The sequence below is a fragment of the Juglans microcarpa x Juglans regia genome, chromosome 8D (assembly GCF_004785595.1).
Source record: "Juglans microcarpa x Juglans regia isolate MS1-56 chromosome 8D, Jm3101_v1.0, whole genome shotgun sequence".
Lineage (NCBI taxonomy): Eukaryota > Viridiplantae > Streptophyta > Magnoliopsida > Fagales > Juglandaceae > Juglans > Juglans microcarpa x Juglans regia.
The window spans coordinates 472,539-491,908 of record NC_054608.1 but is presented as its reverse complement, the minus strand read 5'-3'; the positions used below and the strand labels follow the sequence as shown (position 1 = coordinate 491,908).

General features: G+C 34.5%; 2 protein-coding genes across 3 annotated transcripts; one reads left to right on the top strand and one right to left on the bottom strand.

Annotated features, from left to right (window-relative positions):
- Positions 1-1,017: 1,017 nt before the first annotated feature.
- Positions 1,018-5,896, top strand: LOC121241939 (leucoanthocyanidin reductase-like). Of its 2 annotated transcripts, none has more exons than XM_041139796.1 (5): positions 1,018-1,428; positions 1,585-1,725; positions 1,823-2,060; positions 5,011-5,203; positions 5,346-5,896. In XM_041139796.1, exons 1-5 carry the CDS (start codon positions 1,222-1,224, stop codon positions 5,605-5,607), a joined length of 1,041 nt encoding a protein of 346 aa, XP_040995730.1. In that variant the 5' UTR covers positions 1,018-1,221; the 3' UTR covers positions 5,608-5,896. The 2 variants fall into 2 exon arrangements, with proteins under 2 accessions (XP_040995730.1, XP_040995729.1); XM_041139795.1 differs by having other exon boundaries at positions 1,019-1,428; positions 5,011-5,214; positions 5,351-5,896.
- A 669-nt stretch (positions 5,897-6,565) lies between these two features.
- On the bottom strand, positions 6,566-16,549 carry LOC121242980. The gene is made up of 14 exons (XM_041141027.1): positions 16,213-16,549; positions 14,819-14,909; positions 14,644-14,728; positions 14,207-14,276; positions 13,741-13,810; positions 12,233-12,302; positions 10,886-10,931; positions 10,555-10,804; positions 10,265-10,470; positions 10,086-10,160; positions 9,050-9,110; positions 8,788-8,868; positions 7,606-7,685; positions 6,566-6,919 (listed from the first exon to the last, which is right to left on the bottom strand). The coding sequence occupies exons 1-14, from the start codon at positions 16,347-16,349 to the stop codon at positions 6,841-6,843; spliced, it is 1,401 nt and encodes a 466-aa protein (XP_040996961.1). The 5' UTR covers positions 16,350-16,549; the 3' UTR covers positions 6,566-6,840.
- Between the last annotated feature and the right edge of the window lie 2,821 nt (positions 16,550-19,370).

Here is a 19,370-nt window from a genome sequence, read left to right as displayed (position 1 = left end):
TCTCACTCTCTACCAGAAATCGCACTGATTTCTTCTCTAAGAGCAATACCCTAGAAACCCTAAGAATCGCCCCTTCTCTGCTCTCTCTCTAAGTTGCCGTCAATACAGAATGAGAATCTAATTAGGGTTACAAGGAATAGCAAAGAATATATATGGTACAACAGATGCAGACACGTGGAGCAATCCAGTGGCTCAACAATTTTACTCTTCAAATGTAGTCACGGATCTCCCATGTGATTTAAGCAGCTCAGCCTTAATTGCTTCAAGGGTCCAGATTGTGCCACATCAGATCCATTTATTTACAAGAGAATAAAAGACATTAGTAAGGAATACAACAATAGATAAATGTATTCACATACATATTACAAACCTTACCAATTTTTTATCTTTAAAAAAAAAAAAAAAAAAAAAGATACTTAAGAGACTTGATCATGCTTGCAATCGACAAATTATCGCCATCAACAATTAATGTATTTTAGATGTGACATGACTTGTACAACTTGAGAGCAACATCTTACGGGAATGAAATACTCTGCCGCCTCATGTGTACCATTCAGTTTGACTGTTTGGTGAATTTTTTTTTTTTTAATTTAATGATAAATGAAGTGATTTTAAGTATATTAAATTTTTTTATTTTTTAAAAATATTTAAATATATTAAAAAAATATGAAAAAAAATAAAGAAAAAAAAAAACTCAAAAGTGCCGTGCGGTACACTTGAGCGCGTAGAGTAGCCATCCTCAATGGGAATTACTGGCCTGCACGTGTTTCTTGGCTACCAGTCTAAGAAAGCGATGGCCATTTGAGCTAAACGTCAACAAAACGATGTCTTCCTTGTCAATCAACGTAGGTTACGATGTAATATTTAGCAGCTTTTGTAGAAAGGTAGATGAAAATATGATATTTTGATGGATCATTATAATTCCCAATCACTCTGATATTCAGTTATTTATTTAATATTATTTATATTCCATACCTTCCTATTTTTGTGTATATATAGTTTTGTACGTTCAAACACGCATATATATTGCTAGCTAGTGATCACCACATATGTACGTACGTACTGAGCTACCAATATATAAGAGTAGCGGCTGCCTCGTCACCCGTTACCACCTATCCCCTTCCTTTCTTGCTTGCTCGATCTCTGTCCCTTTAATAGAAAACAAAGACATACTTTGATAAAAAGGTGTATTATACTATACTTTGAACTGCAACCAGCAATATGACTGCGACACCTTTTGTTCCCGCAGCCAAGAGTACCTGCAGAGTTCTGATTGTCGGAGCAACAGGTTTCATGGGCCAGTTCGTCGCAGAAGCCAGCCTACTCACCGGCCGACCCACCTATCTTCTCGTCCGTCCGGGCTCCGTTTCCCCTTCTAAGGCAAAATCCATAAAAAATCTCCAAGACAAAGGCGCCATAATTTTGCATGTACGTAGTCAATACTACTACTAGAATCTCTCCCTTTTTTCTCCAACATACATAAATAACACAAAATACCTACGTGTATATGTTGATTTCTTCTTCTTCTTCTTCTTAATTCTCCTTCTTTTTCTTCTTTTTCGTTTGATATGTTACGTTTGGCAGGGACTGATTAATGATAAGGAAGTCATGGAGAAAATACTGAGAGAGCACGAGATTGATGTAGTAATATCAGCTGTGGGAGGTGAAAAAGTACTGGACCAGCTGACTTTAATCGAGGCCATGAAAACTTCTGGTACTATTAAGGTAAAAACCGCTGTATATATGTAATAACCCGTGACAAGAAATAAAAGACATGTACAACCTAGGAAATTAAAGATATATGGTGATCAATGTGTTGCAGAGATTTCTGCCGTCGGAGTTCGGGCACGACGTAGACAGAGCTGATCCGGTGGAGCCAGGGCTGACCATGTACATAGACAAGAGAAGGGTCAGGCGTTCGATCGAGGCGTCCGGCATACCCTACACGTATATATGTTGCAATTCCATTGCTTCTTGGCCTTACTACGACAACACTCACCCTTCCGAGGTTGTTCCTCCCTTGGATCAGTTCCAAATCTACGGTGATGGTACTGTCAAAGGTGAGACCGACCGACGATATTATGCATACATTGCAATATGCATGTTTGCTTCCTTTCACTAATTATTTATATTAAGCTAATTAATTTAGTAGTGATCTATATATATATATATATATATATGTTAGTTAATATATAATTATATACTACAATGAAAAATATTAATTATATAGTTATTAGCTAGTTAGGAAGAAAGTTACAGCTAATCCTTGTTTTAGAACTCTTCATTTTGACACCTGTCATTCCAACTCGAAACTTACTTTATATTTTATAAGAAGATTATTATAATATTAACCAAAATATTCTATCGTAGAAATAATGGAATTATATATATAATTCGATGGTTGATTCCCAATACTCTTGAAAAACAAGGAAATTAAAAACTTGAAAGAAACATATCATATACTCTTATATAGTAAATTAATGAGGTCATGATCAAGGTAGATGATGATAATATATATGTTCATGTATTAATTTAGAGTAATACTAGATACAGTTTTAAGTTGTGTAAATACTCCCGCCCACTCTCTTTAAAAAAGAGTGAGATTCACTATTAAAAAATTAATTTTTTCATGTAAGTTTTATAATATTATTTTTTTTTAAAAAAAATGCAAGATTTACGCACTCTAAAACTGTAGATATCATTTCTTATTAATTTAACATAATGATAAAGTTAAGTACAGTAAAAAAGTAATAATTGGAGATACAAAATAAAAAGTTAGCAAATAGCTGGAAGGATAAAGTACAGTAATTTTTTTTAATACAAAGCGCCAAAAGCATGTAAAAGTGAGCAATATTTTGGACCAATCTTTGTTGAGCAGTGCTACCCCCACTGAGGTGTGCCACGAGACGTGCCGATAAGAGTAAAAAACCTAATCAGGAGCAGTGAATTTCATCTTTGTTTCTGTTTTCAAAGAAAAAGTACGTAGCTAGCTGCTAGCAATTACAGGGGATGGACAGATTTGTTTGTATACATGTGGTAGGAAACGATTAATTAATTGACTTTGTTGTTGCTCAAAGTCACTGTCCTGTGATTTTGACTCCAATACTTGTGTACACGTCATGATATATAATTAATTACGAGTAACAAATTTAAAATATGCAACATTTTTGCAGATTTTTTTTTATAAAAAATAATTTCACTAAAAAAATAAATTTTACTAAAAGATTATATAAGACTGATTTATTTAAGACTTATATAAATTATTATTTATAAAATATCACGGTGGGGGGTTTGGGGGTACTTTGCTGGTAAGTAGGAGAGGGTACCATAATTTCTTTTGCAAGCCTCAATTAAAGTCGGCAACATTGGTTTGAATTTTCAAAGAAATAGCTAGTAATCAGATGGGATGGAGATGTTCCGTCCAATGAGTACCTATCACGCACGCCTAATTAATTGTCCTTTTATCAAGTTTCAAACATGTATTTTGATTCTTTGGTTCGGTTTGAATTCAGAGTTATTCTCCATCTATCTCATTATTATAATTTTTATATAAAATAAAATAAATAATTTAATTTTTTTAAATTTTAAAATAATAATAATATTAAAAAATAATATTTTATTTAATTTTAAATTTTTATCTCAATTCATTATCTAAACTTAACCTTAATCATATGTAGAAATCTCTATTTTATTAATATTTATTATGAAAATTGTAGCACATTATGCATGGTTAGTTTATTCTAGATCTGTTGTGTTTAATGATCTTGGGGGCACCATCATGATGTATATAGTCTGTCATATTCGCATTTAGATAAAATATATATTAATTTCTTGTACGTAAGTCGGTCTCACGTATCCATCTATGAATTAATATGTGAATCGAATAAGTTGGTGAACACGACTGACTTTTCAAACGTGTTGAGTAAGAGGTTTTTTTATACGCTATTTGATGAATGACATGATGCTAATACGATACGATTCATCAATATATATATGTCTATAGCTACAGAGTTGGTACCACTCTTTTATGGGATTTAAATCAGCTCATATATAGTTCAATTGCATCATCTGCAACTGTCTGTCATCCAAGCCCTTTTCCGAACTATTTCTCAAAGAATATATCCCCTGGCCTTACAAAGAATATATCCGCTTTACTATTTGTAGGAATAAGATCATCGAATTTTGGTTCAAATACATCTTCAGGGAACATCTGCAACTTTCTGTCATCTAACCCTTTTGTGTGTGTGTATATATATATATATATATAGAAGCCTTATCATTTCCTAGAGTTGGGAATTTAAGAAAGTGTATCTTTCTTTTAAGGATTTTGGAGACAAATGTACCTAGTAATTCTGTAACTGTATCTTTCCTCAAGTGCTGTTCAGGTCTTCTTTCTTTGTCAGTTATCATAATTTTTCAATGAAAAACGACTTAATCGAGGTGGTGAGAACTATTATATTGTCAGACCGTACAATGACTCTCTAAATTGTCAAACACACTGTAAATAAAGTAAAAAGGAGGCTTTGAGAGTTTACTGTTCAACTTGTGATCGGAAGACTCTGTACCTAGCTAGGTACAACTGAATACCCCCACAAAACGACCACTCCATAACTATCTCTACGGAACTTACAAACCTAACAATGTTGGTATGCGTCAGTACTATTCATTCTCGCACTTATGTCTATAATTTTTTTTTTTATTATAAGATATGAAAGTGTTTTTCATAAATTGTGAGGTATGAAATAATAAATAGTAATTGATGAGAAAAATTTTTCGTTCCTTAAAAGACACTGCATGCGTATTTTGTGCATAATCATATTGGGGGTGTTTGAGAAGGTCTAAAAGAAGAAGATGATCTAGAACTAGGGCTGCTAACTCAGTTTCTCCTTGTCTTTCTCATTTTCCAACCCCTATCTCTTAGAAAAATGAAAGATTTATAGAATATCTTATATGAATATCGCTGATCTGTAGTTGTTGTAACTTGTACTTGTTTTGAGTTTACTATTGCAGCTTACTTTGTTGCTGGCACTGATATTGGGAAATTTACAATGAAAACTGTTGATGACATTCGAACCCTCGACAAGTGTGTGCATTTTCGACCCACCTGCAATCTCTACAACATCAATGAGCTTGCATCTTTGTGGGAGAAAAAGATTGGAAAGACACTCCCTCGAGTTACCGTCACTGAAAATGACCTACTAGCTGCAGCTGCAGGTTCTTTTCTTTTCTATATTTATTTTTTATGTTATAACATGTTGGAATATTTTCAAAATATACTGCAGATACTGGTTTTTGCTTTATATTTTATCATAACTTTTTGACATTTTCTTTCTTTGTATATTATTTGCAGAGAATCGCATACCTCAAAGTATTGTTGCATCATTCACCCATGATATATTCATAAAGGGCTGTCAAATCAATTTCCAAATCGATGGCCCTCAAGATGTTGAAGTGAGCACTCTCTACCCTGATGAAACTTTCCTAACCTTGGACGAGTGCTTCAATGATTTTCTTGTCAAAGTGGACAGAAAGTCTATCAGTACCAGTGAAATTACCACCACAAGTCCCATGGCTGAATCTATGGAAATCACTGCAACATGTGCTTGAGTGTTACTATTACAAGATTGATTTTTTTTTGTGTGTGGAAAATAATAGTACATAAATATGGAATTCAATTTGCTTACTATGATTTAACCTGAATTCCGAGTGATTATTTGAAGGAACATCATTACTTGTACTTGTTTTGGCTGAGAAAACTGCTACTGATGTGAATGGGGGAGGGCAGTGGATTGAATTTAGAGGCATGGGGTCTCAACCATAAGATGTACTCATTAGTCTTCAACTTGTGCAATGCACAGGAATGACTGATTTTATTAAATAAAGATACTTTATGTTACTAAGTTAGCATATCTTGAGAGATTATATAATAAAATAAAATCTCTTAAAGAATATGACTGTTGAGCATTTTGTTATTCCAAAGTTTAATAGAGAACTTAATGCTCTATTCCCTTACTCTCTTTTCTAATCGATGATGAAAAACCTTGTATACTTTATTCTAGTGAAGAAAGAGGTCAAAGGATATAAGTTGGGGGGAAAAAAAACACAAATTAGGAAAACTAAAAGGTAAGTAATTGCTATTTAATACTAATATAGTGAAATAGTTTACGACCATAATTTCATAAGAACACACGCCTTCGAATTCCGACTCGGAGCTCCTCCGATTCCGACTCCGATTTCTGAACACTCCGACTCCATCAAGTTCAGAATTGGAGCGGAGGTCAGACGGAGTCAGAATTTTCGGAGGTTTGCATAGCCCTACTTCACAGTACAGACTATAATTAATTAATTATCCTACTCCACTTACCTACATATCCCGTCATGCCCATATCATATTAACCTAAGTAGATGAGCTTGCTTTTCATCCATTTTATGGTTTCCATTTATCAAGACTTGGATATATTTATGGTAGTTATTTGTTTTTGATCGGCCATTTATGGTATGCATTTTTACTGTAAAGAGAGTAAACGATGGACAATTATGGTATCCATTAGTCCAAAGAAGAAAATAGTTTGAATTTCAATATAATCATTGACCATTAAAGCTAACAACCATTGTAACACTAAGATGTTAACAAGACATGCAAAACAGCAACTGTTTCAATTAATTGCGCACTAGACACTAGTATATATACAGTTCCTGACGTGATGTATTACACTGACAAAAATTATCAAAATAACCATATTTGCCAGCTTCTAAGTGCTTGCTTAGTCAAAAACACAAGCAACAATGTATGGTTTTGGAGGAAGCCTTACCCTGGTGGCCTCCATGTCTGAGCTGAAACTACACATCATAGACGGGCAAACGGTCTTCTATAGAAACGCGGCAGATGGGACACTTTTTACACTTTTCACAACAAGTGCTGAAAATGCAACAGGGAAAAAAATCATTGCTTATCTAACTCAGGAAAGATAGCAAAATGGAGAGAAACATTGATATAATAGATCCTAACCAATATGATAGCAGAGGGCAGAGATCTGTTGTCATTTTATATGGGAATAATGCACCTGCTGATGTGACAGTCACTTGAAATGTGCCACATAAGCATGTGTGATTGAGAATGACAACGGAAATTCTACATACTACATCATCACTCTTAACCCACTATGATGAGGTACCATGCCCATCAACCTTTCAATTTCTTTTTAGAAAAAAAAAAAGAGATGATCCAAAGGTGATGGAAAGTGCCACATGTACAAAGTGGGATTGAAGTGGGATAGCAGTGTGGTTTGTAGCATTACTAGAATGATAAAATCTAAGATGAAGAACAAAATTTCTCTTTATATCGATTCATAATTAGATCTGAAAGTTGCACATCTAAATAATTTGTCAAGTCAAGGACAAAGTACCTGTACTCGAGTTTGCCTATTCACTTTTGTTAATTTTCCCTGCTTTCTATTGAAAGAAAGAGTGGCCCCAGAAGGGTGGGAAATGATATGTTCATATTTACATTTGTGGTATAAAGAAAGCTGCTATACTCGGCTAACGGAGTAATATGAATACAAAAAAATGGATGTTAGTAGTGTACATAAGGGTGGACAGAAATACCTGCAAAGGATGTGATGCCTGCATGGAAGAAGAACTACATTAATCTGTTCTTCAAAGCATACTCTACATAGGATCTTTTCCTGATAGATTCATAAAATTAGTCTGTGATGCCATAGTAGATCCTAGCATGGTGGAATGAAGATTAATAGCACAAGAGTTGACAAGAACATGAAAGACCAAAAGCTTCCAACAGAATATTTAATTACACATATTAACCTGTTACATCCATAGCATGAGTAAACTTATTTTAGCGTAACCCAATCATTTTCATTTATATTCTGGGGTCACTGTACATGTAATCAGCGTAATTGATAATTATTATCCACAAAACAAAGAGAAAAATTTATTAAAAACGTAACAGAAAAGGGTAATGGAACCAGATCTGCAAGCTCTATTTGCAAGGAACTACAGGTCTAAAGGTTTCCATGTAATAGTAAATTCATCCAAATCATTGCATTATAAGGCACATTTCAACTTCCACATTTGAGAGAATGCAGTATATCACTATTAATGTTACATAGAGAAAAATTAAAAGAGAAGATAACTAAACTTATAATTTCCATACAAAGGAACGTCAAAAAGACCTTGTTCTGATTACTTACTCAGATCCGATGGTTTATTTATCTTAATGCGGTACGGATCATCAACATTTTTTCAAAACTCTTAGATTGTCAAGCACAAGTGCCTGGTTAAATTCTTGGGAGTGGTCAATTCATTTCTAGGATCTCAAAGGATATTCACTAACAAGGGGGCATTAACACAATGGCATTGTAAGCATGTAGATTCTGGAGATGCTCATTTTAGAGCTTGGTCTTACCTATTCATCCAATGGTCATTGTTATTTTTCAGTGGCTTATAAGATTTCTACTCTCCTTATAATCTCTCTCTCTCTCTCTCTCTCTCAGTTCTGGAAATAGTTATAATTTTGGAATCACTTTAAGTCTTAACTGAACCTTATAATGCATTTGCCAAGAAATTACTGTTGCAGTTGCCAATTCTCAACGGTAACTTCAGTTGCCAATTCAATATCTTGGCAAAGGTCTAGGAAGTCACTGTTGCAGTTTTAGTTGATAATTTTGAAACCAACACATTTTTATGTAAGTATTTTGAAACAAATACGTAACAAATTCAGTTTAACACATTCAAACTGTTGAAAATATCAGTCAAGGTTCTCAATATTACATTTTGAAGCCTTTCGTACTCCTGCTGGCTGAACTTTGTGATCTCCGTTTGCTCACTAAGTGCAGCTTGTAATCTCCATATCTGAAATTAAAAGAATTAAAAATATGATATTAAAAAAGAGCAATTGGTGTAAAATAGATTTAACACTTAGCCAGATGTAATTAGACCAAATAACAGATGCTACAAAGTGGAATAGATGATGGAAAAAAAAGACGTGGAATTTTAGCCTGCATAAAGGGTAAACTAGAAATATTGCAAGTACCTCCTCAACAAGATCTGATTTAGGCATTTTCTTCACAATATCAGGAGCAAAAGTATTGTACCTGAATGATGTGGGTCAAACAGAGATGAGAAACTACCAAACCAAAAAGTTCAATAACGTATGTTAATAAAATGTATCTTCTTTCACAACTTTCCAATGGAAATAAAGTGACACCTATCCTTGCGTGTCACGTGCAAGCCCTAAAGCTTCCAAATCTGGAGTGGGCTTTGGATTTTAGGCCGACGGGCCAATTACTTTTCTGCTCATTTATTTTTGTCTTAACTAATGAATTAATTTTAGATATTTAAGTAGGTTAATTTTACGGGCTGACAGATCTGACTTTTGACTTGATCTGCTATAAAAGGAAAGTTTTCACCTTCATAACTAGACTTGCCTAAATAGCCCCTAGACAGATTAGGAAATTTGCAGTTGAGTTTTATTAATGAATTTTTTTTTGTACGTAGTTTTATTAATGAAATTTCAGAATGTTTCCTATGTTTATAGAATTCTCTTATAACTGGCTCATGGAATGATAATGTGAGTAGCATCCCTAACCCTAGAGGAAGGGGGAGTTACATTGCTGTTGTGTGCCTTAAGTGATGAAAACAACTAGAAATGAATGTATTTGCAAATTCTTTGATACAGAGCCACAATATTTTGCTATTTTAGAACATTTGTTATAAATTTTTCCACTGACACAGAGATAAGGATTTTCTTCCCAAAAGGCAAAGGTGAGAATTTGAATACCATACCAGCATGGTGGATCATATAAACTATATGATGAAAAATTCCATGTTGGAAAATGCCTAGTCTAAAAGTTTTATTATACATGGCATGAATTTAAGCTCCAATACAAAACGCATGCATGCACAAAGATGAGGCATCCACAAACCAATTTAGGTCATCAGAACCTCACATGGAAAGTGTAGCTCTCTAAGTTGCCATGATTAGCAAGCAGCTTAGTACAGAAGAAAGATTGGCTAAATGAAAATGTCCTATAAAAGGTAGTGAAATATAGTCTATACACTTCACTAACCCAGAAATCCCAGCATTATAGAGTCTAGCCTGTTCCTCTTGACTGACTTCATCAATTGACCACCAACCAAGCAACCTGTTATTAGAAATGAACCACAAGTTACAAAAATTCCTAGAGGGTGGCTGCTGTTTGATACAGGCCATTCAAAATTGACAGTTTATAGAATGTTAGACAATTACCTTGATCCATGTTGCAAAAACCCAAAAAAGTTGCAAGCTTTTGATGCTAAAGCAGCGTATGATCCAGAGACCACTCCAGTGTGCACTAAAAGAACAATTTTCTCCACCAATCTATATGCAGCGAATAAGACCCCAGCTCCTTGCAACAAAAACAGAGGAGCAAACAGAACTGGGAATGAGATATGTCTAGCACCAGGTGGAGTTCCCTGAAAATGAAACGATACTGTAAATGAGAACTTAAATAACTTCAAAAATATCCGCAAAGAGGAACTCCTCAACACCTATTATACCTCTAAGCGCATAAAAAGAAGGATCTGGAAACCAATAAATGGAACTTTCATAATATGTCCACCAACGTCCTGCAGGTTGCACATTCCAGTCTGGCGCCGGTCTTCGTCTGAAGAAAGCACTAAGCCTCTATTCCATTCAAGATATGTAATACTCATTGAAGATGAATGGGATTCTCTAACGAGAGACTGCCTATGAATTGCTGGATTATACCACCTTGTGCAAACAAGAAAGGCAAAGCACTCTGCAATGCTGTAAATGGACAAACAATAATTATTTTGAGGCAGAGACAAAATATACCATCATCAAACTTTAAACACAAATAAATCATACCCATAGTTTATAAACAAGTCCCACCAGCCTAGAGCAGCAATGTCACCTGCATGTGGTTGTAGAGGAAGCCAGGAAAAAGAATGCATCACGAATCTTAGCACAATATTTGGTCCATTCAGCCTAACAATATGTATGTCAAGTAATTGTTATGCAATAATATATTGTTATGAAGTTCTCCAAAGATTTCAGCTGATGCATCCACAATTTTGCATACAAGCGTAATACAGAAACGGCGCATACCAGATGCTAATTGCATGTTTAGAGCCATGTGTTTCAGAGACTCATCAATGATGGTTTTGGTAATGGTTATATCTCCGCAATAGAAACTACAAACATAGACCATGAGGGCTGGGACACAACCTTCATGCAGATATAGTTTGGAACCAGAACAGTAACAGCATAAGAATAGGTATGAAACAGCAAATAACTTTAATCCTCATTAACAAAGTCGTTTTGAAAAAAAAAAAAAAAGTCATCTAAGGGTTACTTAGACTTGCGGCCTATACCACCTTCCACTTTCAACTTTTCGCGAATTCACAAGGATATACTAAGCTTTCATGGAGATGCATCAAAATGCTGCAGTTATGTATAATAGAAGCCAAAAATATTATGTAGCTACATTTACGGCTGATAATACCATTTTCAGAATGGTTCAATATATACATAGCAAGGGAATTTTAACCTGTTTTTCTGTTGTTCATGTTGTATGCAGATGTTGAATAAAAACAATCTATAATTTTCTAATTTTCAATGGTTAGCAGGGTCAAACACCCCATACTGGTGCCCCAGATTGGCACCTATGGTGTAATTACTTAAATGCTTTCATGATGGCTATAGTGTTCTAGTCCTCAGACAATCTCTGTCTTGATTATGCAAGTATGCTCATACCAGACTTTTGTTTTGGCATATAACAAAGTGAAATGATATTCTGAACAAGAGTTCCATTGCAGTGAGTCTTTGGGATAATCAAATGAGAATTGGGAAAATTCTCAATAGTAATTTTCTTTAACATGTTTACTGAACTCAGTTGGACATAAAAATTAACCATGGCAAACAAGAAACAAATGAATTTTGGGTAATAACTATTTGGGTTTAATAAAAAAAGTAAATAGATAGTTATATAAGTAGAACTCGTATAAAATCGGAATACACAGTCGAGTAAGATTTGCGAAGATTGTTTGCTTTTAGAACTTCTAAACACAGTCAATTTGTCATAACACTACACTGAAGCCTACCCATTTATACTATGGAAAGAAAGTGCACAAAGATTCAAGTAGAGAGGCCATTAGCATATCAAGTTTAGCGAATACAACATAATCATTGCAGTTAAGAAACAGAAAAACTTACCACATATCTTCAGAAGAGTGAATGTTGTTGCAGCAATAAAGAAGACCATAGAAATTGCAACCCAGAAGTGCTAGAAGCAAAATATTTTCAATTTCGTATCAAAACTATTAGAAATAAGAAACATCAAAGTAGTGCAAGAAAAATTCAATAACAATAAAGAAATTGCTGAACATTAGTGTCTTGTCCAAATATCATGCAGTAATGAATGCTATTATCATAATAACCTTTTTTTTTTAGCACCGGGTGTCCAAGAACAGCGTCCCGACTAATCCTGGGGGTGCACAGGCTCTCAGCAAGGAGTTTTCCACAAGTTTACCTCGGGTAATTCAAGGGGAAAATCCCCCTTTCTGATGGCCCCTAGGAATTGTTTGCACCCAAGAGAATTCGAACCTTAGACCTAGAGGGAGCATACCACCAAAACCAAGGCTTTTATCACTTGAGCCGACCCCCAGGGGTTATAATAACGAGACTATAAAAACTAAAATCTAATGAAATGAGAAAGTATAGAAGGTCCAAAGAGCAAATACATGTGTTTTACAAAGGCCAGGCACAAAGGATAAAACTGTGGACAGGAAACAGTATCCCAATCAGGTTTCTGGTACAATGCATTGGGCAGTACAGCAAGTCTGAGTGGAGTATAACCCCCCCCCCCCCCCCCCCCCCCCCTCCCCCTTTATAGTGGGACAACCTAAAAGGCATAGTCCAAGTACACAGGGAAAATACAAGAGGAACACCTAATTAAAAATAGAAAAAGATTCAAGGAGATCATAAAAACTCAGCACATAAAATCAAAAGGTTTCCACAACTCTAGGTAGATCTAAATGATCTTATCATTCCATCCCTAGCAGTTTTATTGCAACTTGCAAAAGTGAATCACAAGTTCATAACGCCTAAAAGGAAGGATCATTAAATAAAGTATGTGAGATCATTTTCAGCTTACATATATGGAATATTTTTAACCTATTGTTTCTATTTACATTAATGCATTGCAACCACAATTCCAAAAACTGCAAGCCTATTATTTATTTATTAACTTTTATGACGGAGGAACCACCCTACAGTAGAGCCCTTAGGACTCACTCTTGGAACCTAAACCCCAGGGAGACAAGCACAACAACCCACCACCATGGCCTCCCACTTAATTCACAATTTGATCCCAGGGAGAATCGAAACTGTGACATGGGGCTCATGCACACAAATTCACCCTTACCACTTGGGCTACCCACGGGTGGGTAGTGTATTATTTTAGACAACCATCATGGATTCTCTGTAAGCTTCGTCCGATATCCCCATAAAAGCAGCAGTTTCTCACAAATCGTAATGAAAATTGGTGATCCTTTAATTATATAAATGACAAGGTAGGGTGCCAGCAGAAAACAACAGGTACCTAATTCATTGCCACCACTCACATAGAAATAAGCACTGATACCTAGATAAGAAACAACTAAGTAAATTACTGTAAAATATATAAGCAATTCTTTAATTCAAAACATAGTTACAGAACATACAGGAAGGGTCTCCCATATGGCTTCGTCAGTCATACTTTCTTCATCTCCAGGCATTAAAGCTCTACACATCCTATATAAAATACAAACATTAGTTACTTTTGTTAAAATGAACCAAAATTTGAATGACCAAAAACTAACATAATCTTTTTCTTAATAGGTAAAACTAAAATAACCTTTTTATTCAAATATAAGCAATAAAATTTCGAGACTAGACGTTGAGGATTGAAAATGGAAAGGGCAGATATGGAAAATGCACTTTGATGAGTAGTTAGCCTATGGGCCAGGACAAGAGTTGAAAAAATGCATGAATCCCTAATTGGTGGGTGTGTCTGTGTCTGTGGAGTTAACCAGGATTCTGTTCCAGAATTTCTAGTAGAGTGGATAGCATACTATTGAAGAATATTAATTATGCTTTAAATAAATACTTATTAGTGAATAGAGCACAATAGAGGAGAAGGATAATTACCTGATATTATCAATCAAAATTGATATTTCAAATGTCAACAAGGGTAGAAAGACAATCTTCAAGTTTACAACTGCAGCAATTCAGTTTGCAAGAACGTTGACAGGTAAGTCATTTATTGAAAATGATTATAAACAAGAATTATAACCTATTTCTGTTCATCTAGACATTTAAAAAGTAAATGAACATGTTTCTTAATCAACATTGAGCCCGACAAACAGATATGTCATGGTCAATTCAGGTGATTTTCATTCATAACAGGAAATTTGCATGTGTTAATTAAACATTGGACCAAAAAAATTGGTTGCCCCCCATAGTATCTGTGATCATGTATTTTTTATTCATCGTGGGAAAATTGCCTATGCTACTTAATATCAGAACAAATAAAGTTTTTGGTCCACATAGTATCTGTATACTATTTCATGATAGAACTTCCATACCATAAATACTCTCGAGATGTATACAAAGAAGCAGTTCAAAAGCAACAAGCAACGGTGTTGCCATGATGGAATGACAAGGTGCCCACTGTCCATAAAAAGAAGTGTTTACTTTTCTGTAAATTGCATCTCGATAAAAATGATATCCAGAGAAATCATTGGAGACAGTATCTCATACATGGCGATCATGCGGCAGCGAAGGAGCAGGCAAGGAAAATCTGCCTCGTGCAACAACTACATGAAAGAGCCACAAAGGGGCAAATATGACCCTGCAGAAAAAGAACAAAAGCAAACTGCCCTTAATGAAATGTAAAGGAAAAATTAATAATGGCTTCATCATCCCACATACATGATATTGGAAGAGCCTCCATCCAACCAAAAAGAAAAAGAAAAAAAAAATCCGTTCATGCTTGAACATTCTCTGCACGTCCATAAGTAAGTATGTATTTAGAAGTTTGCGTCTTTCTAGCATGGAATGACATTACAGTTTCTCCCCTTCTTCATTGCTTGAATACAAAGCAGGAATGGTCAAATAGCGCACTTATTTGAATATTGTATGAAATGGACTACATGCCATCGACATAAATATATATTTAATGGAACATTTTGTAGTTTATAACTCCCAAGTGAATAATTTGGTAGACTTTTCTAGTCAAAGAATAGTCAGGAAATCAACATCAGAAAAATCCCTCGCTACGGATACGAATAAGCTCAATTTGATGGACTTGCCCATGTCCCAGACTCGTGATTTCAGGTTTAAATTCATTTATATTGATTGTATATGCAGCTATTATAGTTTTGCACCACCCCTAAAAAATTGGTCAAGGCAGCGTTTAGAGATAAATTTGAACGGACACATATGACAACTGGTAAGGTCTTTGGAGTTGAAGAAACAGATCTCTTTCTGGGTCAATAGCATAGTCCTCGGATGTGACCTGTGAATTGGAGGGAGAAGTTTATAGCAATAGAAAGAAAACATTCTCATTATACTCTTCTTTTCTTTCATTGTCTTTCTTTACACCCTTGTCCCGTTTTCTAGGTTTCATATAATAGACTTACCTGCGAGTACATTTCCCGATTCCCATAACATTTTAGCAAAACTCAGTTCAACTGAAGTAGTGCCTAGAGAACTTGAAATTACAAGGATAAGAAAATCTGACATTTAAAACTTCAATCTTCAAAAAATGAAGACATTGGAATTAAAGAAATCACCTAAATCATAGCATGCAAACTACAACAAAATCTTACATTTTTACACAGTCTTCACCTAAATTCTTAGACTATTTCCGGCCAATTCAAACTTCGAAACATACACAAAGATTGAGCCCACCCATGAAACCAAAGAATTAATCACAAATCACAAAGTGGGTACCTTTTGGTCTCCCACAAAAAAATGGAACAAAAAAAAAGGGGATAAATGTATTATATTGAGAATTCAAACGGGTTCTAAACTTGTAATAGCTGTCCCAAGAAACCAGATTTCCTGCCTTTTCTTCCACTTTCTCAATTCATCCAAAATGAACATACATAAAAAGGGAAAAAAACAATTAAAAAGGAAAGGAAATAACGAACCACCACGAGCGAAGCACGGCATGTTGAAGCTTGAGCGCAAGCAAGAGAGTGAAGGAGAAGAGCAAGCCATGTGCCACAAGAGCTTGAAGAGACTCGGCCACCATCCTCCAGCTTATCACCCTCCTCTGGACCATCATATCCCAGAAGCAAAAATTGAAGGAATTGAGGGAACTGCACGGGAACGAGCTGCAGAGAAGGAAGAATCCTTTTTCGGTAGTTTCAAGGGACTGACAACAGAAATAGAAGAAGAAGAAGAAGAGGGGGAGACCAGTTCGAGGTACATTAATTTACGTACGTCGTGCTGACTTAGCTTTCACGCCAAATAAAGAATCTGACAATACTTCTTTCTCCGTGTATTATTTTATTTGTTGTCAATAGACAGCCCGTTTTATCCGTTCAACTGTTCAAGTCTATTCTAATTTTTCACAATTTCATTATTATTATTATTATTAAATCATTTAAACAATTTATTATAATTACTTCGTCATTAAAAAAAAAAATGATTCGATTCATACTCATTCCTCAATGAACCGAATCAATTTGCTTCCATAAAAGTACTCGTGTAATTCATTAAAAAAATGACACGTGTCTCGTGAATATGTAATAATAATAATAATAAAATACACATCAATTTTTTCAATTATACTTTTAAACAAAATTATGAATATAATAAGAGAAATATTACAGATATAAAAGAACTATATAAAAATAAATTTATAAATTGACATGATTTTATTTGATGCGTAAGATCTATTTTATATTAAAAATAATTTTATATTCTGATATACTACATCAAGTCACGTTAATTTATAGATTTATTTTTATGTAATTTTTTTTTACTAAAATAAAGGAGAATTATCTCACGATAATAGATTAATAGGAATACAAGGGCCGTTTAATGTGGGGACAGTGAAAGATATACAGCTTGCTTGGTCACCCACTGATCTTTTGTGTTACATTTTTTTCTTTTCTTTTTCTCGTCTTCATAATTGCAGACTCGGAAATATTTCTTCATCTGTTTGGAGATACAATTAATAGATTTCCTCAAACCCCTCAAAAAAATAAAATTAAATAAAAATTAAATAAAAAAAGAAAAAAGAGGATGAACAAGATAAGCATTGAAACAGATTGCTCAAAATTACACGCCATCGATGGTAGAAAGTTGCTATCCTTTTAATGTTTTTTAAAGTAAAATTTGGCCCTTTTGTTGGGCATTATTGATTGGGAGGATCGTCGATGATCGGAGGAAGGAAGGTTACGTTGTCACAATCCAATGTGGTTAAGCCATGAGAAAGTACACATAGAGAGCAAATCATCGAAGCAAAGTGCATGTTCGACCCATCTGCCACAGGCCCACGACTACTCATCAATTATTCTTTCTTCATGTCCATACCCACATCCTTGCAATGCAAGTACATGAGTACATATATATATATATATATATAGGAGGTGCCAGTACTTGACCTCAGTAGGGTTGGTTTTGCTGCCAAAACTGGCCTGGGGCCGGACGGTTGCATCAAACGATGGGTGGGTGTTGCGCATGGCCGTGGCTTCAGGAAGCTTAGCTACTAGCTAGGGAGTACGAACAGATCTGAGAAATATAAGCTATAAAAATGCAAGGAATTTAAAAAGATCAGGACTTACACAATTAGAAGAAGACATAAGAACGAACGTGTTCTCTACTCAACTCTCTGCTACTTTCAATGGTATATCAACTTTATTTGTGATGTTTCTAAATAATCCGAGGCATTAGGCATTCGTACTAGTTACTGGGAATTCCTGCATGGGCCCATTTTTCCTTAGCCTACTTGACTGAGTTAAACATTGGGCTAAGGGACGCCCTCTAACTATCCGAAGCCCAAGCCCAATGTTTTCTATAATTTTTGTTAGAACTAAAGCCCAAAGATCACAAATTAATTAGCTAGAAAAAACAAAAATCAAGCCTAGATAACAAAGTTTCTTCCACCCTTTAATTTCTATACGAGCAAAGATGTACTCCAGGTACTCTTTAGAAGATTTTTATTTCTATTTTTTCCATATATATAATGTTACGCATGAAAGAATTGATTATGCATCTACTCATCATGTAAAAGCTTATGATACGAGAGGCCCAATTACTGCACGATCATGCACTTAGTATGTTTGAGATTGCAGTGAGAAAAATAACTTATAGTTTAAGTAATAAGTTATACTATTAAGAAATTATTTACTGTTTGGTAACTATGTAATTTAAAGTATTTTCAAACATGTTATATTTATTTGAAAACAAATTAAAAAAGTATTTTTTTAGATAGAAATTATATAAAAGATTATTTTATATTTTAAAGTCCATGACCGTACTTAATAATAAAAAAATTGAAATAATCTAATAGAATTTTCAATTAGTATAATAAAAAAAAATCATTTTAATAATGTATAAGTGAAATAGCAATACATGCATAAAATAAGAGCAAAGTTGTAATTCTGTAATAGTTATATGGGTATTTTCACCAATTGAATATTTTTTTTAAAGTGTAACTATGTTCTGCAATATCCAGAAACGTACTTTATGGCTTTTTTTATATTAAAAATTACATTAATATGTGCCAACCAAACAATATAATTTTATTATTAAATTGCTTTTCAAGCTTCCTAACGCAATCCCAAACAAGCCCTTAGTATTAATAAAAAGAAAAAATAAATACATAGTGTTTCAAGGTGGATCCTTTAATTCCACTATCAATATACAAAATATACCTGAGTAGAATATCTAAGGGTATACAACCAAATGATAGATTGATTGCTGCTCATTGTACCACTGAGTGATTTTGTGATCGATGAATTTTTCAAATACTCCAATCACCACAAAGGTGTAGATTTTGATAGATATCATCTATGATTGAAGTGATTTGCCATAGGGATGGAGGATCCACATTTTTTTATTGTTGTAATGACCTAATGCGCACCATCCACCAAAATGAGAGATTTTTTTATTGCTTCAACTAAGACTAGAGTTGTGGAAATGATTTTTGAGGTCCATATTGTTGAGATCATACCTTCGGAATTGTGACAAATTACCGAGAATATGGAGAATTAGTCTATGGCTGCTGCATCAAAAGAAGTACTCCAATAGTTTAGTGGAGCTGGTGACCAATTAAGAGGAAGGGAGACTTGCAACT

Bases quoted from the DNA above. Each gene is read 5' to 3' on its own strand.
- LOC121242980 (XM_041141027.1), bottom strand. From the start codon at position 16,349: ATGATGGTCCAGAGGAGGGTGATAAGCTGGAGGATGGTGGCCGAGTCT. The intron at 14,729-14,818 runs GTATGAGATACT...TTTTATGGACAG, and splicing joins CGCTGCCGCATGATCGCCAT to TGGGCACCTTGTCATTCCAT. The intron at 10,471-10,554 runs GTATAATAGGTG...TTTCATTTTCAG, and splicing joins TTCTTTTTATGCGCTTAGAG to GGAACTCCACCTGGTGCTAG.
- LOC121241939 (XM_041139795.1), top strand. From the start codon at position 1,222: ATGACTGCGACACCTTTTGTTCCCGCAGCCAAGAGTACCTGCAGAGTT. The intron at 1,429-1,584 runs GTACGTAGTCAA...TACGTTTGGCAG, and splicing joins AAGGCGCCATAATTTTGCAT to GGACTGATTAATGATAAGGA. The intron at 2,061-5,010 runs GTGAGACCGACC...TTACTATTGCAG, and splicing joins CGGTGATGGTACTGTCAAAG to CTTACTTTGTTGCTGGCACT.